The sequence below is a fragment of the Cervus elaphus genome, chromosome 5 (assembly GCF_910594005.1).
Source record: "Cervus elaphus chromosome 5, mCerEla1.1, whole genome shotgun sequence".
Lineage (NCBI taxonomy): Eukaryota > Metazoa > Chordata > Mammalia > Artiodactyla > Cervidae > Cervus > Cervus elaphus.
The window spans coordinates 100,875,503-100,893,053 of NC_057819.1; the positions used below are offsets into that span (position 1 = coordinate 100,875,503).

The 17,551-nt window shown below is 47.1% G+C and overlaps 1 protein-coding gene across 4 annotated transcripts in view; it reads right to left on the reverse strand.

Moving 5' to 3' along the window:
- Positions 1 to 17,551, reverse strand: part of PIK3R5 (phosphoinositide-3-kinase regulatory subunit 5) — a 74,903-nt gene that overhangs the window by 9,060 nt on the left and 48,292 nt on the right. For all 4 annotated transcript variants that reach the window (XM_043903820.1, XM_043903822.1, XM_043903819.1 and 1 more), the window contains exons 3-6: positions 16,272 to 16,372; positions 13,114 to 13,182; positions 12,190 to 12,328; positions 1,764 to 1,833 (exon numbers count right to left, since the gene is read on the reverse strand). In XM_043903820.1, the coding sequence (XP_043759755.1) occupies positions 1,764 to 1,833; positions 12,190 to 12,328; positions 13,114 to 13,182; positions 16,272 to 16,372 (379 nt within the window). The remainder of the gene's footprint in view (positions 1 to 1,763; positions 1,834 to 12,189; positions 12,329 to 13,113; positions 13,183 to 16,271; positions 16,373 to 17,551) is intronic.

Genomic DNA, 17,551 nt, shown 5'->3' on the forward strand with positions numbered 1-17,551 from the left:
GGCAGAATGTGGTCCATCTCAGGAGGTGAGATTGGCCCCTGGGTTCCCTCCTGATGCCAGTGTTTAAATGTCTGCATTATGGACATTTTGAACATACCCAAATATTAAGAGAATCATGAACCTCAAGGATCAATCACTCAGTTAACACATGACTGTTTGAGCTTCACCCACGACAACCCCCAATCACTGTGTTTTCCCTAAGGTACTCCACTCCAGTATTCTTGCCTGGAAAATCCCACGGGTAGAGGAGCCTGGCAGGCTACAGTCCACAGTGGCACAAAGAGTCAGACACAACTGAAGGACTGAGCACACACCAGCCATAGCAGTGTTACTCCTGTGAAGGCTGTGAGTGTGAACTGCTCACGCTTGTTCCCTCACAAGTCCTGCAGTGTTTAAACACAGCACAAAGAAGCACCAGGCAGGTGGCCTTCCTGCCAGTGTCTATGGACGACTGTCCCAGAGCCGGCCCAGGGGTCAGAACTCAGGGACGGGATGGGGCTGTGTCAGATTCCCCAGGGTTTAGGGAGAAACTCATTTTGATTTCTCTCCGTGTAAAAAAAAGGGGTCAGGCTCAAGTAAGTAGTCCCTCACTGAGTCGTCCTCCTTTACTGACTGCTGGATCATCCCCTTGTGGACATGCATTAAGCATCACTGTATACAGGACCAGGCCAGCCACCCTAAGGCCTCACCACTTGCACCTCCTCTGCACGCTTGTTAACCAAAGTGAGACTGACTCGGCTGTAAGCTCTTTCTACAAACCTCTCTCTGTGCCTCAGTTCCTGGATCTAAAGCACACCTCTCCTCACAGGGTTACTTAACAGGAGGACTGGATGATGGAGGGACGCCTGCAGCACTACCTGGGGTTCAGGAAGCGCCTTGAAGCTGTTGGTGATTATCCATCATCCACCTGCCTCAGTCCCCCTGGCAGAATTTTGCTTGCTTATTAACCAACCAACCTTTACAAGACATTTTTTTCTGCCCTTTCTATCTCTCTCAAAATCTACCACTTGCTTTTCTGTTTGTTTTTACCAAGAAGGACCTCAAATGATATCTGCTCAGTGAATGTGCTGTGAACCCCTGGGACTGAGGGTGGGAAGGGGCTGGGGTGACTGGAATTTCTGAGCCAGTGGAGGCTGGGGTTTCCAGGCATCCATGTGCTTGGAGGCTTGCTGGAGGGCCCTCAGAATAGAGGCTTCCTCTCAAATGCTTTTCCAGCTGCAGGCTATGGGTAATGAAATCAGCTCAGGGAGTCCTAACCAGAACTGCCTTTGAAATGAAATTGAACTAGAACAGATCAGAGCTCATGCTTGGGAGAAGGTGACTTTTCTTTCCTAAAACTTGTCTCAGCTCTATATGTGTGTGTATCAGGTTTTCATACAAAACACATTTTTAAACTATAGGTCCTGGTCAGGAAAGTTTGGAAAATGCCATTTTACTGACAGGCAGAAAGACATTATGCAAGGAGCCTGGGCTTTTGAGTAAGACTGAGGCTCAAATCCTGGCTCAGACATTTACTAGCTGTGTGACCTTGGGGAAGTTACTTGCCCTCTCTGACCTGTGGCTTCCTCATCTGAAAAGTAGGGGTAAAGAAAGGTAATGTGTGCTTGTTCAGCATAATCAAAGCAGGTAATTTTTGTTTTTTGTTTTAAAGTCTCAGACCCATTTAGGAATCTGAAAGACCCTTAGCCCAGAAAAATGAGCCAGTGCACAAAACATCACCCCCACCCCCACCCCGCCATTCCTTCCTCCCCAAGAGCACTCACACAGTGGAGCTGCGGTGACTCCTAGTGGACAGGCCCTGCTCGGCCCTCACCAGTCGCTGGTAGGAGATTCCTGTGGCCAAAAAACCCAAAACAGCAGTTCATGAATTTACCTGTTCCTTCAGGAGGCTTAGCCCTGCTCCTTGGAGTTGCCCGCACTGGGAGTTCCCGGATGAAGGTCAGATCATGGGGAAGATTAGACCCCTGGCCTCCAGGGTCTTTAACAGTCTGACTCCCAGCCCCCTCCGTGGCCCCACCCACCCCACAAAGCTTCACTTTTTAGAGACTGAGGGGCAGGGCACCCAGGGAGGAGACTGGGGACCCCGAAGTGGCTGGACAGACTCCTGCTGTCCACCTGGTACTGATTCTGTCACCTCTCCAGATCCAGGTGTCCTCCGGCAGCTCAGCCTTAGCCCCAACCAGCCCCCTAGCCTTCCCCTCAGCATCCTGGCCCTGCCTCGGGGGACCCTCAGTATTCCGCGGTCCTGCCTGGCGTTGCCCTCCTATACGGCTGAGTCTCTGCACCACGGATCCCATCCCAGCCTTCCTTTATGGCATCATCCATTCTCCATCTCCTCTGATTCAAAGATGCTGAGAAGAAACGAGCCAAGGTTACCCCCTTTCCCCTGAAACTTAGTTCTGTAGCTGGAAAGTAGGTACTCGCTGCCGTGTCAACCACGGCGAAGAGACTCCGCAACACCTGGTTCTTCTCACTGAGAGGGCTGGGAATCGGCAGCAGTGGGCGGGGACAGGCAGTCCCCCTCACTAGAGCTTGAGCATCCTCACAGGGACGCTGCTGGGTGTGGACTGGGTGAGAATTTGGAGCAGAAGGCAGACTCTTGGGGGAGTCAAAGCCACGACTGGGGTTAGAGACGGCTGTAAGCAGAGGGTTGTGACTTTTGTAAGTGGTCAAACATTTCCAATTTGTGCTATTCCAACTTGAGACCTGATTTCTTTGATTTCGGTGCCTTTTGTTTGCTGTGTCTTTTATGTAATTGTCACATGTTTAGATGTTAATGCTATGTCTACTTGGACAGGCAAGTCCCTGAAACAGAGGTGATGACGATCAGGACTCAGGACGCCACCTAGTGGCCGCTTACAGACATGACAGAGAAAAGTCCCCTCTTTGCCCCTTCCAACCCAACAATGTCCCTGGCCATCCCAGGTTTCCCTGCCCCCCAGTCTACCAGACTCCAAAACACACAGACATCAAAGTCTTCTCTGGATCTTCTCTGTCCACACTTCTTTTTAAAATACCATATAGTGTTCTTAACAGGCAACCTGCACCCCACTGATCTGTCATGCCACACCCCCACCACCCTGTTCTGCCCCTGTAGACTCAGGCCAGGCTGGGGCCACAGTCCAGGAGGTACTGTGGGCCACTTTATCCCTGAAGCCTGCTGTTCTCTTTAGTCTACAGGACAAGGAGCATTCTCTAACATCCTGTTTCTCCATCTGCTCATCTTAGGGGCTTTCCTGGTGGCTCAGCGGTAAAGAATCCGCCTGCCAATGCCTGCCAAAGAAGGAGACGTGGGTTCAATCCCTGAGTTGGGAAGATCCCCTGGAGAAAGAAATGGTAACCCACTCCAGTATTCTTGCCTGGCAAACCCCATGGACAGAGAAGCCTGGCGGGCTACAGTCTATGGGGTTGCAAAGAGTCAGATATGACTTAGTGAATAAACAACAATCACGTTTGGGAATTGCAGCATCATTAGCTGGGAGCTGCTGTTGGCTGATGATGTTCTATTAGTGGGTGCTGTTTCCAGAGTGATTGGTAGGTGCTGAAGAGCCCAGATTCCAACAGCATCAGCTGAAACTCTCTACCCGTCCCCCAAAGACACCCATCAAATCCCCCTTCCTTGGCTTCTCTTGATAACGAACCTCCCCTTATCGGGGAGCCTCATGGCAATGAGTGCTTCTCCTCTTTGACCTGTACCCATCTTCCCTGGGCACCTCAGCAGACATGAACAACTTTCTGAAACCGGCTTACTTAGACCAAGACTGGCTCAAGGGCTGAACAAAAAAACCCACCTAGGTGGTTCTGTGTCTAGTCTTAACATGTAGAAAATCCAAAGGGCCCCCCCTATATGGGCAAGGGATGTGTCCTGGTGAGTGGGAGCTCATGGTGGGCGGCCATGGTGAAGTGCAAATGCCTTGTCCAGGCACGGGAGTGCCCTCATAACTGAGCTTTGTTTACCCAACTGAGCTTTCCCTCTTTTAATTTTTTAAAAACTTATTTATCTTATTTTTGATTGAAGTAGTTGATTTACAACACTAAGTTAGTTTTAAGTGTACAGCAAAGTGATTCAGTTTTTTATATATATATATTTTTTTTTTCAGGTTCTTTTCCATTATAGGTTATTACAAGATATTGAATATGGTCCCCTGTGCTACATTAGGTCTTTGCTGTTTATCTGTTTTATATAAAGTGGTGTGTTAACTGTTAATCCCAAACTCCTGAATTATCCCTCCACCACCCCCTTCCCTTTCTAAAGTGCTAACTGGAAATGGCCACTCTGCACAGGACAGCTGACAAAGAAGACAGAGGATGAGTGACAATCACTGCTGGTGTCACCAAGCAGGAACTGGCTCCACGTTAATGACATTCTTATGGAACGTCCATGCTGAGGACACGACGCGGTGCCTGGTCATCGTGAGGCAGAATCCCCAGGGCTGACACGAGGCAGGGAAGGATCAGCCTTAGCTGCACGGCCATCCCAGGAGACGATCCTGGCTTCCTCCTCCTGACCCACATCGTACCCCGACACGAACACTCCTGGCTGCTGGCTTTCTCTTATGCTTTCCTTCCTTCTGGGGTCCCCTGGACAGCAGCCATGGAACTCTCTCTCTCTCTCACACACACACACACACACACACATCTCCTTTATCCGTTCATCTGTTGATGGACACTTAGGCTGCTTCCGTGTCTTGGCTACTCTAAACAGAGCTGCTATGAACACAGTCCTACTTTTGATCAGGAGGCTCAGAGAGCTTCTGTAACCTGTCCAACGTCATCAGCTAATAAGTGACAGAGCAGAGTTCTTTGTTATCCAAAAGCCCGTGTTCCTACTCTCACATTTGACTTCATAGCTAAAGCAATAATCACCAAACTTTTCTGAGTCCTAGTTGTCTCATGTACAAAATGGGAGCAATGCTGCTTTTCCCTCATACTCTGCAGGGCTGTGCTCTGGGTGATGCAATCGTGGAGGTCTGGGTGCTTTGAAAACTGAGGCGTGACTCACATATATGATGCCCACTGTCGCCCGTCGGGATGACAGACCAACTCTCAGCAGGCAAGTGCTGTGATCTGCACAGCCAGGCAGGCACAGAGTAAATACTCAACAAACATGCGGGCTGAACCTAAGGGGGCTGTGGTGGGCAGGACCCAGAAGCACTGACGTGAGGCTTCCTGCCACCCAGATGGAGGCAGTGGGTGACCCTATGGCGGGGGTGGAGTCAGGAAGAAGGGGGAGGTCCGCAGGCTTGATAACCTGCCCACTTCCTCTGCCACCCAGCCACATCAAAGTGGGATAAACTGTTTTACTCATCTCCATGGCAACTGACTCCACAAGGCTGCATGGGTGGAGGGCCCAGCTCCCCAAGTCCCTGTCATCTTCTCCCTGTGACCTTGCCAGGATCCACCTACTAAGATAAGGCCACCCTGAACCCTCCTACCCCCAGCAATAGGAAATCAAAGTAGGCCAGCATTATCCTTGCAGAATGCTGAGAGGGAGACACAACTATACTCCCATTTTACAGATGAGGAAACTGAGGCTCCTATGGCATGAAATGTCTTCCCAAAGGCCCCACAGCCCCAGGGTTGTGGGGACCCCACAACGGTCTAGTACTAAGTACTGGTAACCACGGAGTGATGCAGCCTCAGCCTCCCCCACAGAGCTCAGTGCCTGGTCTCCCCTTCCCCCTACTGTCTCCCTCAGCTGGGTTACTGGGGGTGGAGCCACTCAGCAATGAGGCAAAACTATTACCCGCCTGCCTTTACCAAACTACACCAAAGTACTTCCTAACTGGACTTCCCCGGTGGCTCAGTGGTAAAGAATCTGCCTACAGTGTGAGAGCTGCAGGAGACGTTGGTTCACTCCCTGGGTCAGGAAGATCCCCTGGAGGAGGGTAGGGCAACTCACTCCAGTGTTCTTGCCTGGAGAGTCCTGTGGACAGAGGCGCCTGGTGGGTTACAGTCCACGGGGTGGCAGAGTCAGACACCACTGAAGTGAGTCAGCATAGTACAGCACAGCACTTTCTAACTAGCCCACCTAAGGGTTGAGAAGGAGCTACTGTGGTTGAATTTACTACTTGCTGTTAATATTAATGAGGGGTCAGGTTCTATGAAATTAGAGGCTTACTTGTGGATGTGAGATGAGTGCTTTTTGTTCACTATAAAAGATACTGTCATGGAAGCAACCTAGATGTCCATCAACAGATGAATTGATACAGGAATTGTGGTACATAAATACAATGGAATATTACTCAGCTATATAAAAGAACACAGTTGTCAGTCCTAATGAGGTGGAGGAACCTAGAGCTTGCTGTACAGAGTGAAGTAAGTCAGAAAGAGGAAGACAAATGTTGTATATTAACGTGTGTGTGTGGAATCTAGAAAGATGGTACTGATGAACCTATTTGCAGAGCATCAGTGGAGATGCAGACATAGAGAGCAGACTTGTGGAAACAGTCTTGTAGGAAGAAAAGGGAGGGACGAATGGAGAGAGTAGCATGGAAGTATATACATTACATGTAAATACATACTATATGTAAAATGGATAGCCAGTGGGAATTTGCTGTGTGGCACAGGGCACTCAATCTGTGACAAACAACCTAGAGGGGCGGGATGGAGTGGGAGGTGGGAGGTGGGAGGGAGGATCACGAGGGAGGGGACAGATGTATCCCTGTGGCTGATTCATGATGACGTAAGGCAGAAACCAGCACAATATTGTCAAGCAATTATCTTCCAATAAAACATTTTTTAAAAAAGGTAATGGCAAAGGTTTTTCCCCCACTGTATGATGTTTCATTCCCCTATGTGATGTTGACTAATTTTGTATCTAATTCTGCCATCTTTTCGTGGCTTAGATGAGAAATTTATTTTAGTTTCTGATACCCTTCTTTAAACCGCCTCTCCCACCTTCCTGGCTGGTTCCCTCAGTAACGAGTTGGAATGCGTCTTTGACACAGGCTCACTATATCTGTTTGAGTTTGAGGCTTTTTAACTGTTTGAAAAAGATTGTCTGGCACGAGCAAGCAGTTTCCTATTTCGGTTCTGCTTTCCCTGGAAGAGGAGGCGTTGCTGGCATGGGCAGCCTGGCCTGAACATCCCCCTCCAGCACTTGCTTGGTCCCCAGCATACCTGAGCCCTCACATGGTCCCAGGGGCAAGATCCAGGGGAAGATCCTCAGCAGTGAGTGACTAGTGTTCCATGAGCCCTCACTGCTCTGAGTTCAAGGACCCTCACTCCATTTCCATCTCCAGCTGCTGCTCTGCTTGGCTCTCGTCTCCCCAATAGAACCCTGAGTCCCAGTGTCTGGGCCTCCCCACAGCCCGCCCCTCACTCAGCTCCACATCTGTTCCCTGGGGGCTGCTGGGAGCTGAGTTCTGCTCAGTTGCCCACAAAAACATCTCAAAGCATAGCGTGCGTGTGGCAGAGGGCAGCCAGCTGGTTCTACTTGAAATTGGGAAGCGGTCTCCCTGCATGCAGGTGACAGCCCTCCCCCAGACCCATTTCAAAAGGAATGTCATTTTGATCTTAAGCAGAGACTGAAGGTCCTGCCAAGACATTTGCATTTTAAATCCTTTCTGTCCTGTTACAGAAAGGAAGAAAAGCTTTGCCTTCTCGTTAAAGGGATTCTGGTCACCACCAAGAAGCCCAGAAGCAATCTAGATCTGTTTGTTTGGGGGGATAGTGAGGAGGAAGGGAATGAAAGAGATTAAATTGGTTTGTTCATTCAGGGTGCCTTGGAAAGCAAGGTTGGCCTACTTGTCTATTTATCATGTGCCTCAGCACCTATCTTCATCCAACCCTTCTCCTGAGAGCCTCCCTGATTTTTTGATTCTTCCACCCAAGCCTCTGCCAGGAAGTGAGGCTCATGTAGTGGGGAGCCTTTGACTGAAGGACACCTAGCCTGTACCTATCCAGGCCCTTAGTGATTGTAGCGACAGCTGATTGGTTGGGCAGACAGATCAGCAGATAGGTTGGAGGAAGACAGATCAGCTGATTGGTTGGGCAGACAGTGAAGCTGATTGTGCTATGTGTTATCTTGCTTCAGTGGTGTTACTCTTTGTGACCCTACGGAGTAGCCTGCCAGGCTCTAGGCTCTTCTGTCCATGGGATTCTTCAGACATGAATACTGGAGTGGGTTGCCATGCCCTCTTCCAGGGGATAATCCCAAACGAGGGATGGAGCCCCGCTTCTCTTACATCCCCTGCATTAGCAGGAGGGTTCTTTACCGCCGGCACCACCTAGGAAGCCCCTGACTGGTTGTGAATGAAGTTGCTTAGTCTGTCCAACTCTGAGACCCCATGGGCTGTAACCTGCCAGGCCCCTCCGTCCATGGGATTTTCCAGGCAAGAATACTGGAGTGGGTTGCCATTTCCTCTCCAGGGGATCTTCCCCACCCAGGGATCGAATCCAGGTCTGTCTGCATTGCAGGCAGATGCTTTACCGTCTGAGCCACCAGGGAAGCCCTGTGGTGGAATCAAGCCCAACCTGATTGGCTGGGGGGAGACAAATCAGATGATCAACTGGGAAGGAAAGTCATAAATTTCTCCAAAGCACTTCAGTCTGGAGCTTTCTAGGGTCCGTTAATTACTAGGGAATAAGATTCGGCACATCTGTTCTGTGTGCATTTAATGCCCGTGATCAGACACTTAGATACTCAGGGTACTAAACAGAGCCTGGGGCATATACACATTTAAAAGAATAAAACAAAAGTGGGATTACAACACACATAGTATTTGGGGGCCTGCGTTTTTTACTCAACAAGTTACTAAACGTCTTTTCATCTCAGTAACCTCATTTCTATGATGTCATTTTACTCAGTTGCTTATTTTTGGCTCCGCCGGGTCTTTGTTGCTACTCTGGCTTTCTCTAGTTGCAGCAAGCAGAAGCTACTCTCAAGTTGCGCTGTGCTGGCTTCTCCTTGCAGTAGCCTCTCTTGTTGCAGAGCATGGGCTTCAGTAGTTGCAGTTCCCCGGCTCTAGAGCACAGGCTCAGTGGTTGTGCCGCACAGGTTTAGTTGTTCCACAGCACGGGATCTTTCCAGATCAGGGGTCAAACCCATTTCCTGCATTGGTAGGCAGATTCTTAACCACTGAACCATCAGGGAAGCCCTATGATCTCATTTTTAATGACTGAGTAGGATTCCACCAAATGACTCTGGTACAATATATTCAACTATTACTATGTACAATATTTAAGCTTTTTGGAATTGGCAGATTATTAAAAAGAATACATCAATGAACACCCTTGTAGCTAAACATTTGCACATCCATAATTATTCATAGGTTATAAACTTCCAGGAATGGAATTTCTGGGAGAAAAGATAATTATTTTTAATGCTTTAGCGAACACCCTCCCGCCCCACTTCCTGAGTAACACTGGTATTTTTGTTCTATTTTTAGGTTTACCAATTTGATGGGGGAAAAGGTGTCTCATCATTTAGTTCTGCATTTTCTTTACTACTAGTGAGGGTGAATATTTTGGAGGGGTGTTGCTCAGCTGTTAACGGTTCTTTCTGGATGTGCTTGAATCATATCCTTGTATTGATACTTCCATTGGTGTGTTTGCTTATTTTTTCAATTGACAAAAGAACTCTTCATGGGCTTGATATATTGTTCGTTGCAAATATTTTTCTTAGTTGGTTATTTACTTTCCACTTATGGTGGAAAGTAAATGGTGGGTTCTGCTATAGAGAAGCTTTAATTTCATGCTCTCAAATCTGTCAGCCTTTTATTATCTGTGCCTTGGGTGGGAGGACACTTTTGCCATCTGTTCTCCACTCCAGGCTCATGTAACCTATTTTTCTTCCATTACTTTCATGGTCTTGATTTCCACACTTAAACATTGAATCCATCTGAAAGATATTTTTATGCTTGCATTAGCACTCAATGCTTTTTGAGATAGAATTTTAACCTGTCAATTTTCAGTCTGTCAATTATCCTAATACCATTTATTAAACGACCAATTTTTTCATTACTGACTTGTGGATGCTTCTTTGTCATATAATACATTTTTATACAGTTAATCTATTCTGAGACATTCTATTTCATTCCATTTATTTATCTATTCTATAACAATACTGTACTATTTTAATAACCATAGCCTTACAGTACTTTTAAAGACCTAGTAGGGAAATATTCCTTTCTTACTTTTCCCTAGAATACATAAATAAATACATAAATAAATGCCACTGTAGAGCATTTATTCTGTTCAATAGACTTTATTTTGTCAAAATTTAAAAGATATTGGTATTTTTGATCACTGCTGCTACTGCTAAATCACTTCAGTCATGTCTGACTCTCTGTGACCCCATCCCTGGGATTCTCCAGGCAAGAACACTGGAGTGGGTTGCCATTTCCTTCTCCAATGCATAAAAGTGAAAAGTGAAAGTGAAGTCGCTCAGCCATGTCCGACTCTTCGCGACCCTATGGGCTGCAGCCTACCAGGCTCCTCCGTCTATGGGGTTTTCCAGGCAAGAGTACTGGAGTGGGGTGCCATTGCCTTCTCCGATTTTTGATCACAGTTACATTTATTTCCATAATACTGGATGTTATTACAATATTGATTCAATCCAACAAAGTCTCTTAAATTCATCCTTCAGTAAAGTTTGTTGTCTCTGTGTAGGTTATTCACATTTCTTTATTTATTTTATATTTTTAGTTGCTATTGTAAATTATTTTTCCCAATTATGTTTTCTTATGAGTTGATGCTATCATATGAAAAAGCTCTTAGCTCCCTGATTATTAGTTTGACACTGCTTTGGGTGATTCTCATAGTCTTGATAGATAAGCAATTGTTTGAACTCTGTGAAATTAAAATTTTATCTTCTCTGGAAGAGGAAATGTTCTTTACTTTTGTCTTTTTGCATAAGCAAAATTGTATAAGCACAAAGAGGAAGGTTGTTAATAATGGAAATGTATTCTAGTATTTCACTATGGGTTGTTACCTTATTAAGGACCCTTCCATATATTAATAGTTTCCACATATTGGAGGGGCTTTGAATATCAGGATTGGATGTTGAATTTTTTTTTTAACCGAGATATTTTTATTCAGAATAGATACTGAATTTTATCAAATGTTTCAGAGGCATCTACTAGGATGCTTAAGTGATTTTATTCCTTTGAGCCACTGATATGAGGAATTACTCAAATGAGGGGCCACCTGTCAGTAAATTGTACTTGATTATGTTTTCCTTGCTCTTACAATAGCTTTGTTAGACCTTGTTTCCATGTTGGTTAAAGCAGTAGTCCCAACTCTTTTTGAACTTCCCTGGTAGCTCAGATGGTAAAGAATCTGCCTGAAATGCAGGAGACCTGGGTTCAATCCCTGGGTTGGGATGATCCCCTGGAGAAGGAATGGCAACCCACTCCAGCATTCTTGCCTGGAGAATGCCATGGACAGAGGAGCCTGGTGGGCTATAGTCCATGGGGTCGCATAGAGTCGGACATGACTGAGTGACTAACACTTTCCCTTTTCAACCTTTTTTGGCACCAGGGTCTGGTCTCATGGAAGACAATTTTTTCACAGATTGGGGGGGATAGTTCCAGGATGATTCAAGCATATTACGTTTACTGTGTGCTCTATTTCTATTATTATTACATCAGCTCCACCTCAGATCATCAGGCATTAGATCCTGGAGGCTGGGGACCCCTGTGTTATGGCGCCTGCAGTTTCTCAAGAACCCTGAATACCACTCGCCCACACCTGTCATGGTGTCCATCTACCTGTTCATTCCTGGCACCAGCCACCTTCCCCGGCCACAACCAAGTCCATCCACACATGCATCCCCCTATCTGCTCTGGGGTAAAAGAGAACAAACAAGGGCCTCTTGTCAACACTGTGGGGGCTTCTCTGTCTGACCTGGACAGCCTCAGAGACCAATTCCTTGGCAAACCAGAGCAGAGGCACAAGCCATGAGATGGGGTCTCCTTAACCTGAGCCTCCGCTCAGCTTCCCCTGAGAATTCCTCCTGGAGTTACTGCTGGTGTTCCCTGCTCTCATTCTTCTGGTGTTGATGCAGACATGGAGCATGAGCGCGGTATGAAGAGGGACTCCAAGGTTGTGAGGCGGGCCACGGACAGAGAAGAGCTGAGGGATGCGAGGTGAGGAGGGTCCTAGCCAAAGCCCAGTTTCAGAAGGGCGGGAAATCTCCTGACCTGCAGGGTCCCTGCCTCACGTGCTGGCCCCCTCCACACTCACCTGGGGCCTTCAGTTCAGCATCGATGAAGGTGAGCAGTTCCTGGCAGATGCTGCAGTAAGGAACGGGCCAGGTCAGGAATCGGTGGTAGGTTTTAGATGCCTTCAGAAGGAGGTCTGAGTCTGGCGGGAAGTGTGGCGTCTGGGGTGGAGAGGGAGTAGCAGGCAGGAGAAGTCCAGGTGAGAAAAAGTTCACTGATATTCCAGGGCAGGCCTGGCTTCTTTCGGGAATGTTCCACAAAGGGCACACCTTTCCTGGCAGCAGTGTGTCCCAGGGAGAAGGTGGGCAGAATTGAAAGTTACCCACAAGAAGTGAGTTACAGATGGCTGGGTGAGATGGTGCCCAAGTACGTCTCTATGACAGGGGCCTGGCTTTCACTAAACATAACAATTTACCAAATTCTGAAAAGCTGTCCCCTCGGAGGTCATCCTAAATGGGGCCACTGCTGCCACGGAATGGTCTTCAGGGCTAAATCGTCTTTATTTAAATATCCTCATGAGAGGCAAATGTTTATTCTTTTTGAAGTGGATTGACTCAATCTACATGGAGTCATCTGGTGCCACTGGTCTGGTGAACAGGGGGTGACCACATTGGGGGAGCTGACCACTGGGGGTACAAAAGGAGGTGGACACCACATCTCTTAGCAGAATCTCTCTGTGACTGTGACCAGGCTGTGACTGCATCCCTTCCATGGGTCCCCAGATAGTCCCAGCAGGATGGTGTCCATGGGGAGTCACTGGAGGTCTCTCAAATGGTCATCTGAAGCCATCAGAGGGCTGACACCCATCTGCAGTGTCATTGGTGGACAGTTCCTCTCACTGTGCCTTTATCCTCTGAGCTGTGACGGCTCTGCCCCCATCCCCCATGGAGGCTGTTCTTCCCTTCCCTCCCCCGCCGCCCCCGGGCTGGCCCATCTGGGAACTTACACAGAGGACAGTGGAGTAGAACAGCAGGGCCAGGGGGGCCAGGAGGTCATAGGTGCCCTTCTCTTGGACCTGTGTAGGGGACAGGAGGGGGAGGGGCTCGCTCATGGGGTGCACAACCCAACACTGCTCTCTTCTCTTATTTCTTTTATTTCTTTCTTTTCTTTTTTTTGTTAAGTGAAAAGTAATCACAGGACAAACTTGTGGAAAATAAAAGTTAGAAAAGCCCCTCAATATCCTCCTTCCAAACTTAGCCACTGCTAATATTTCAACTTACTGCTCCCTACACGTTTCTCTATGTATTTTCCTTTGCAAAGCTGTAATCATTGGGTGTGTATTTTTACACTTCATGTCTTTTACATACAGTATCATAAATGGATTTCTGTCTTGCTACATCATCTCTAAGACCACCTTTTTCCCCCTCCTGGTTATACGGTTATCTATTATTTGCGTTGTATATATGTTTTCCAGTTTGTTGTTGAACTTTTAATTTTGTGGAGTTTTTAAAAAGTCTTTATTGAATTTGTTATAATATTACTATTTCTGATTTATTTTTTATGTTTTGTTTTTTGGGTCACGAGGCATGTGGGATCTAAGCTCACCGATCAGGGATCAAACCCGCATCCCCCGCATTGGAAGGCAAAGTCCTAACCACTGGACTACCAGGGAAGTCCCATTTTAATGGATTTTTTTTTTTTTGATGTATATAAATTACAAATGTTAACTTTTTCCTTTCTGGATTAAAAAAAGTTAAAAAAAATTTTTTTTTTCCATGTTCTTTGGCCACATCCTGCAACTTGCAGAATCTTAGTTCCCCAGCCAGGGATTGAACCCAGGCAACAACAGTGAAAGCATTGAGTTCTAACGACTGGACCATCAGGGAAATCCCTAAAATTTTATAATGTATTAAATTTTGTTTCTACTCTTGGGTACTATTCTCATTTTTATTAGCTGTCTAATACTCCTTCTGGTAGATCTCCATAATTTATTAGCTTTGTTTTATACACTTGAAATTATTTCTTGCTATTATAAGTACTCATGCAATGAAAACTTTTGTGCACACTTCTATAATTTGGATTATCTACCTATGACAGAGTTCAAGAAGTAGAATCAATGGTTCAAAGACTATAACCATATTTATGATCTTGGAAATATATTGCCAAACTGCTTTCCCAAAGAATTTTGCCATTTATAATACCTTGTATGTATGAAAGTACCAGTTTCACCACGCCTTTCCCTGCAAGGGTTATTTCAAAGTTTTTGCAAATTTGCTAGGCAAAAGCTGTGTTGTTATGGTTTTCATTTGCATTTATTTTATTATAACTGAGGCAACATTTTCCATATTATTTACAAGTTCTGTTTCTTCTTTTGTGAGTGGTCTATTTGATAGAGCTCACCCACTCCATCATAAACACACATATATACACATGATTTGGAATTCTTTGGTTAAAATGTTTGTGGTCTCCCCACTCACTGTGGAATTCATGGGGGTTGAAGAGGCAGAGAAAGGCACGCCACCTCTGCTGTGGCCGGTGAAGTCAGCAGGATGAAATTTAGAATTCTCCTTCTCTTTTACCCCGAAGAGACTATGTGTCCAGCACATCTGCTGCTCAGCTGGCCCCTTCTGTTGGGTTAGTTAAAAAGTTCACTTGGGATTTTCTGTAAAAACCCACATGAACTTTTTGGTCAATCCAATATAAAACTGTCCCTTATTGCTACACAGTAGTTGTTCCTTTATATTTGGGTTCATAAGATAAGCAGCCTCGAGGTGGTTTAGCCCTTCGAAGCTGGTCTGCTTGTGACCAGGAAAAGCATCAGGTAAATGGTGATGTCAGAACTGGCCTTGGCTGTCTTGATGAACCAAGACTCTCTTCTTACAGGTAAAAAATCAGCTGAGAAAGACACGTGTTTTCTAACGTAGTCATGTATTAAAACAGAAAGAAGAAAGAATGAAAGGAAAACTTAAAAGAAAACTCTTATAAAAAAGTCAGTCTCTGTAGGGACTTGTGGCTGTTCTGGAAGCCTAGCCCAAACCAGCTTTAAACCTACTCTTCTTTAAGTCATAAAAGCCTATTTATTGAACTGTTGGGCTTCTCTGGCGGCTCAAGTGGTAAAGAATCCGCCTGCAATGCAGGAGACGTGGGTTCAGTCCCTGGATTGGGAAGATCCCCTGGAGGAGGAAATGCAACCCCCTCCAGTGTTCTCACCTGAAGAATCCCCATGGACAGAGGAGCCTGGCTGGCTGCAGTCCGTGGGGTTGCAAAGAATCGGATACGACTGACAAGCAACTGAGCATGCACGCACAAGGAACAGTTAGAGGAGGTCTCAGGTTACTTCTCCGATCAGATCAGTTTTCACTTTTGTGTTTTTGTTCTCATGGGACTTTTCGAGGAAAGGAATTCGGCAGAGATTCCTCTCTCCTTCGTAGTCAATCCTTTGACTTATAAGGAGCGGGTGGGCCAAGTCACTTCAGTCATGTCTAACTCTTTGTGACCCCATGGACTGTAGCCTGCCAGGCTCCTCTGTCCATAGAACTCTCCAGGCAAGAATACTGGAGTGGGTTGCCATTTCCTTCTCCAGGAGATCTTCTCGACCCAGGGATTGGACTGGCGTCTCTTATGTCTCCTACACTGGCAGGCGAGTTCTTTATCACTAGGGCCACCTGTGGCATAAAAGCACTGTCTTAAGGAGCAGCGTAAACTTGGGCCCCTGGCTCATATAGCACGCGTTCTTAGTGAAAGTACCATGTCCCTCCCCTGAGGACTTAGATCCACAAGCACCGCTGAAGCAGAGAACTCAGGCTTCTAGTGCCTCCGCCAAGCCCCCTGGCAGTCCAGGCACTCTCGAACAGACCTTCAGAACGTGCGTTCTAAGTCACTTCAGTCATGTCCGACTCTGTGCGACCCTATGGACTATAGCCTGCCAGACTTCTCTGTCCATTGGATTCTCCAGGCCAGAATACTGGAGTGGGTTGCCATTCACTCCTCCAGGGGATCTTCCTGACCCAGCAACTGAACCCGCATCTCTTACGTCTCCTGCATTGGCAGGCGGGTTTTTTTTTTTTTACCACTGAGCTACCAGGGAAGCCTTATGGGGACCTATTTCTCGACTCTACAAGGCTGAACCCAGTGCCACCCTTCAAAGCCAGGCTGAGCCCTCACCTCTCGGGTCTTCTGCAGGATCTGCTCCAGGAGGATAAGGAAGTGGCCCGGGTCCCTGCTCACCAGCTCCTGCAAGCTCCAGCAGTTCAGACACAACCCAGCTGGAAAGAGAGGAAAGGCCAGGGGTCAGCTCAGGGTTGGAGAGAATTGGGCATTCCCGGGGCTGCACTGGGGCATTACCTTCTGATGGAAGAGTCTCAGAAAATTCTAGACCAACACACTGGACCCTGTCAGGCACCATCCAGATAACAGTAAGCTTCTTCCCACTGAGACAGGAGGTTCAAGTAACACAGAGGGGCTGGGATCCCCCTTACAGGCCAAGGAACAGGCCACAACTCTGCTCCCTGTCCCTCCAGAGAGGACCAGCCTGCCCACAACCTCTGAGATTCAGGGAAGGGGGACAGGAGCAGAGATGGGTGGAGGAACAAAGACAGGTGCCCCACAAGCTCCATCCCAGGACATGAGGCTGAGTCTGTGACGGCCACGGGACCTCCCGGGACTGCCGGGCGGTGGAGCCTGGGAAGGGGAAGCACCATTCATTTCTGTTTTAAAAGTGACAATTAGCATTCTGTCACCCTGTAACTCCCCCAGACTTTATTAGTTGTCAATCTGCTTCCCTGCAATCAGTAAGGGTAAACCCCCAAGTTAAAGAGGTGGTCATGGAGGTCTGTGTGTGTGTGTGAGATAGGGGGGTGAGAGCAGTGGGGGTGTAAGTGGCCCCCTCTTGTGTCTGAGCTCCTTCCAAAGTCCTGAAGGCCCTGAACACTGCATTCCTAGGGTCACAGGTTTTGGTAACATTTGCCAAAGTCGGATATCTTTACATTCTTTAACTTCACAATGGCCCCTCAAACTTAGTCTCCTTAAAATCTGGGTGGGAGGCCAGAAGGAAGAAAACTGCCATTTATTGAGCACCTACTGTGTACCTTTAGTCATGTACAGATGGGAGAGTTGGACCATAAAGAAGGCTGAGCACCAAAGAATTGATGGTGCTGGAGAAGACTCTTGAGAGTCCCTAAGACAATAAGATCAAACCAGTCAATCCTAAAGGGAATCAATCCTGAATATTCATTGGAAGGATTGATGTTGATGCTCCAATACTTTGGCCACCTGATGCAAAGAGCCAACTCACTGGAAAAGATCCTGATGCTGGGAAAGACTGAAGGCAAGAGGAGAAGGGGGTCAGCAGAGGATGAGGTGGTTAGATAGCATCACTGACTCAATAGACATGAGTTTCAGCAAGTTCCAGGAGATAGTGAAGGACAGGAAAGCCTGGTCTGCTG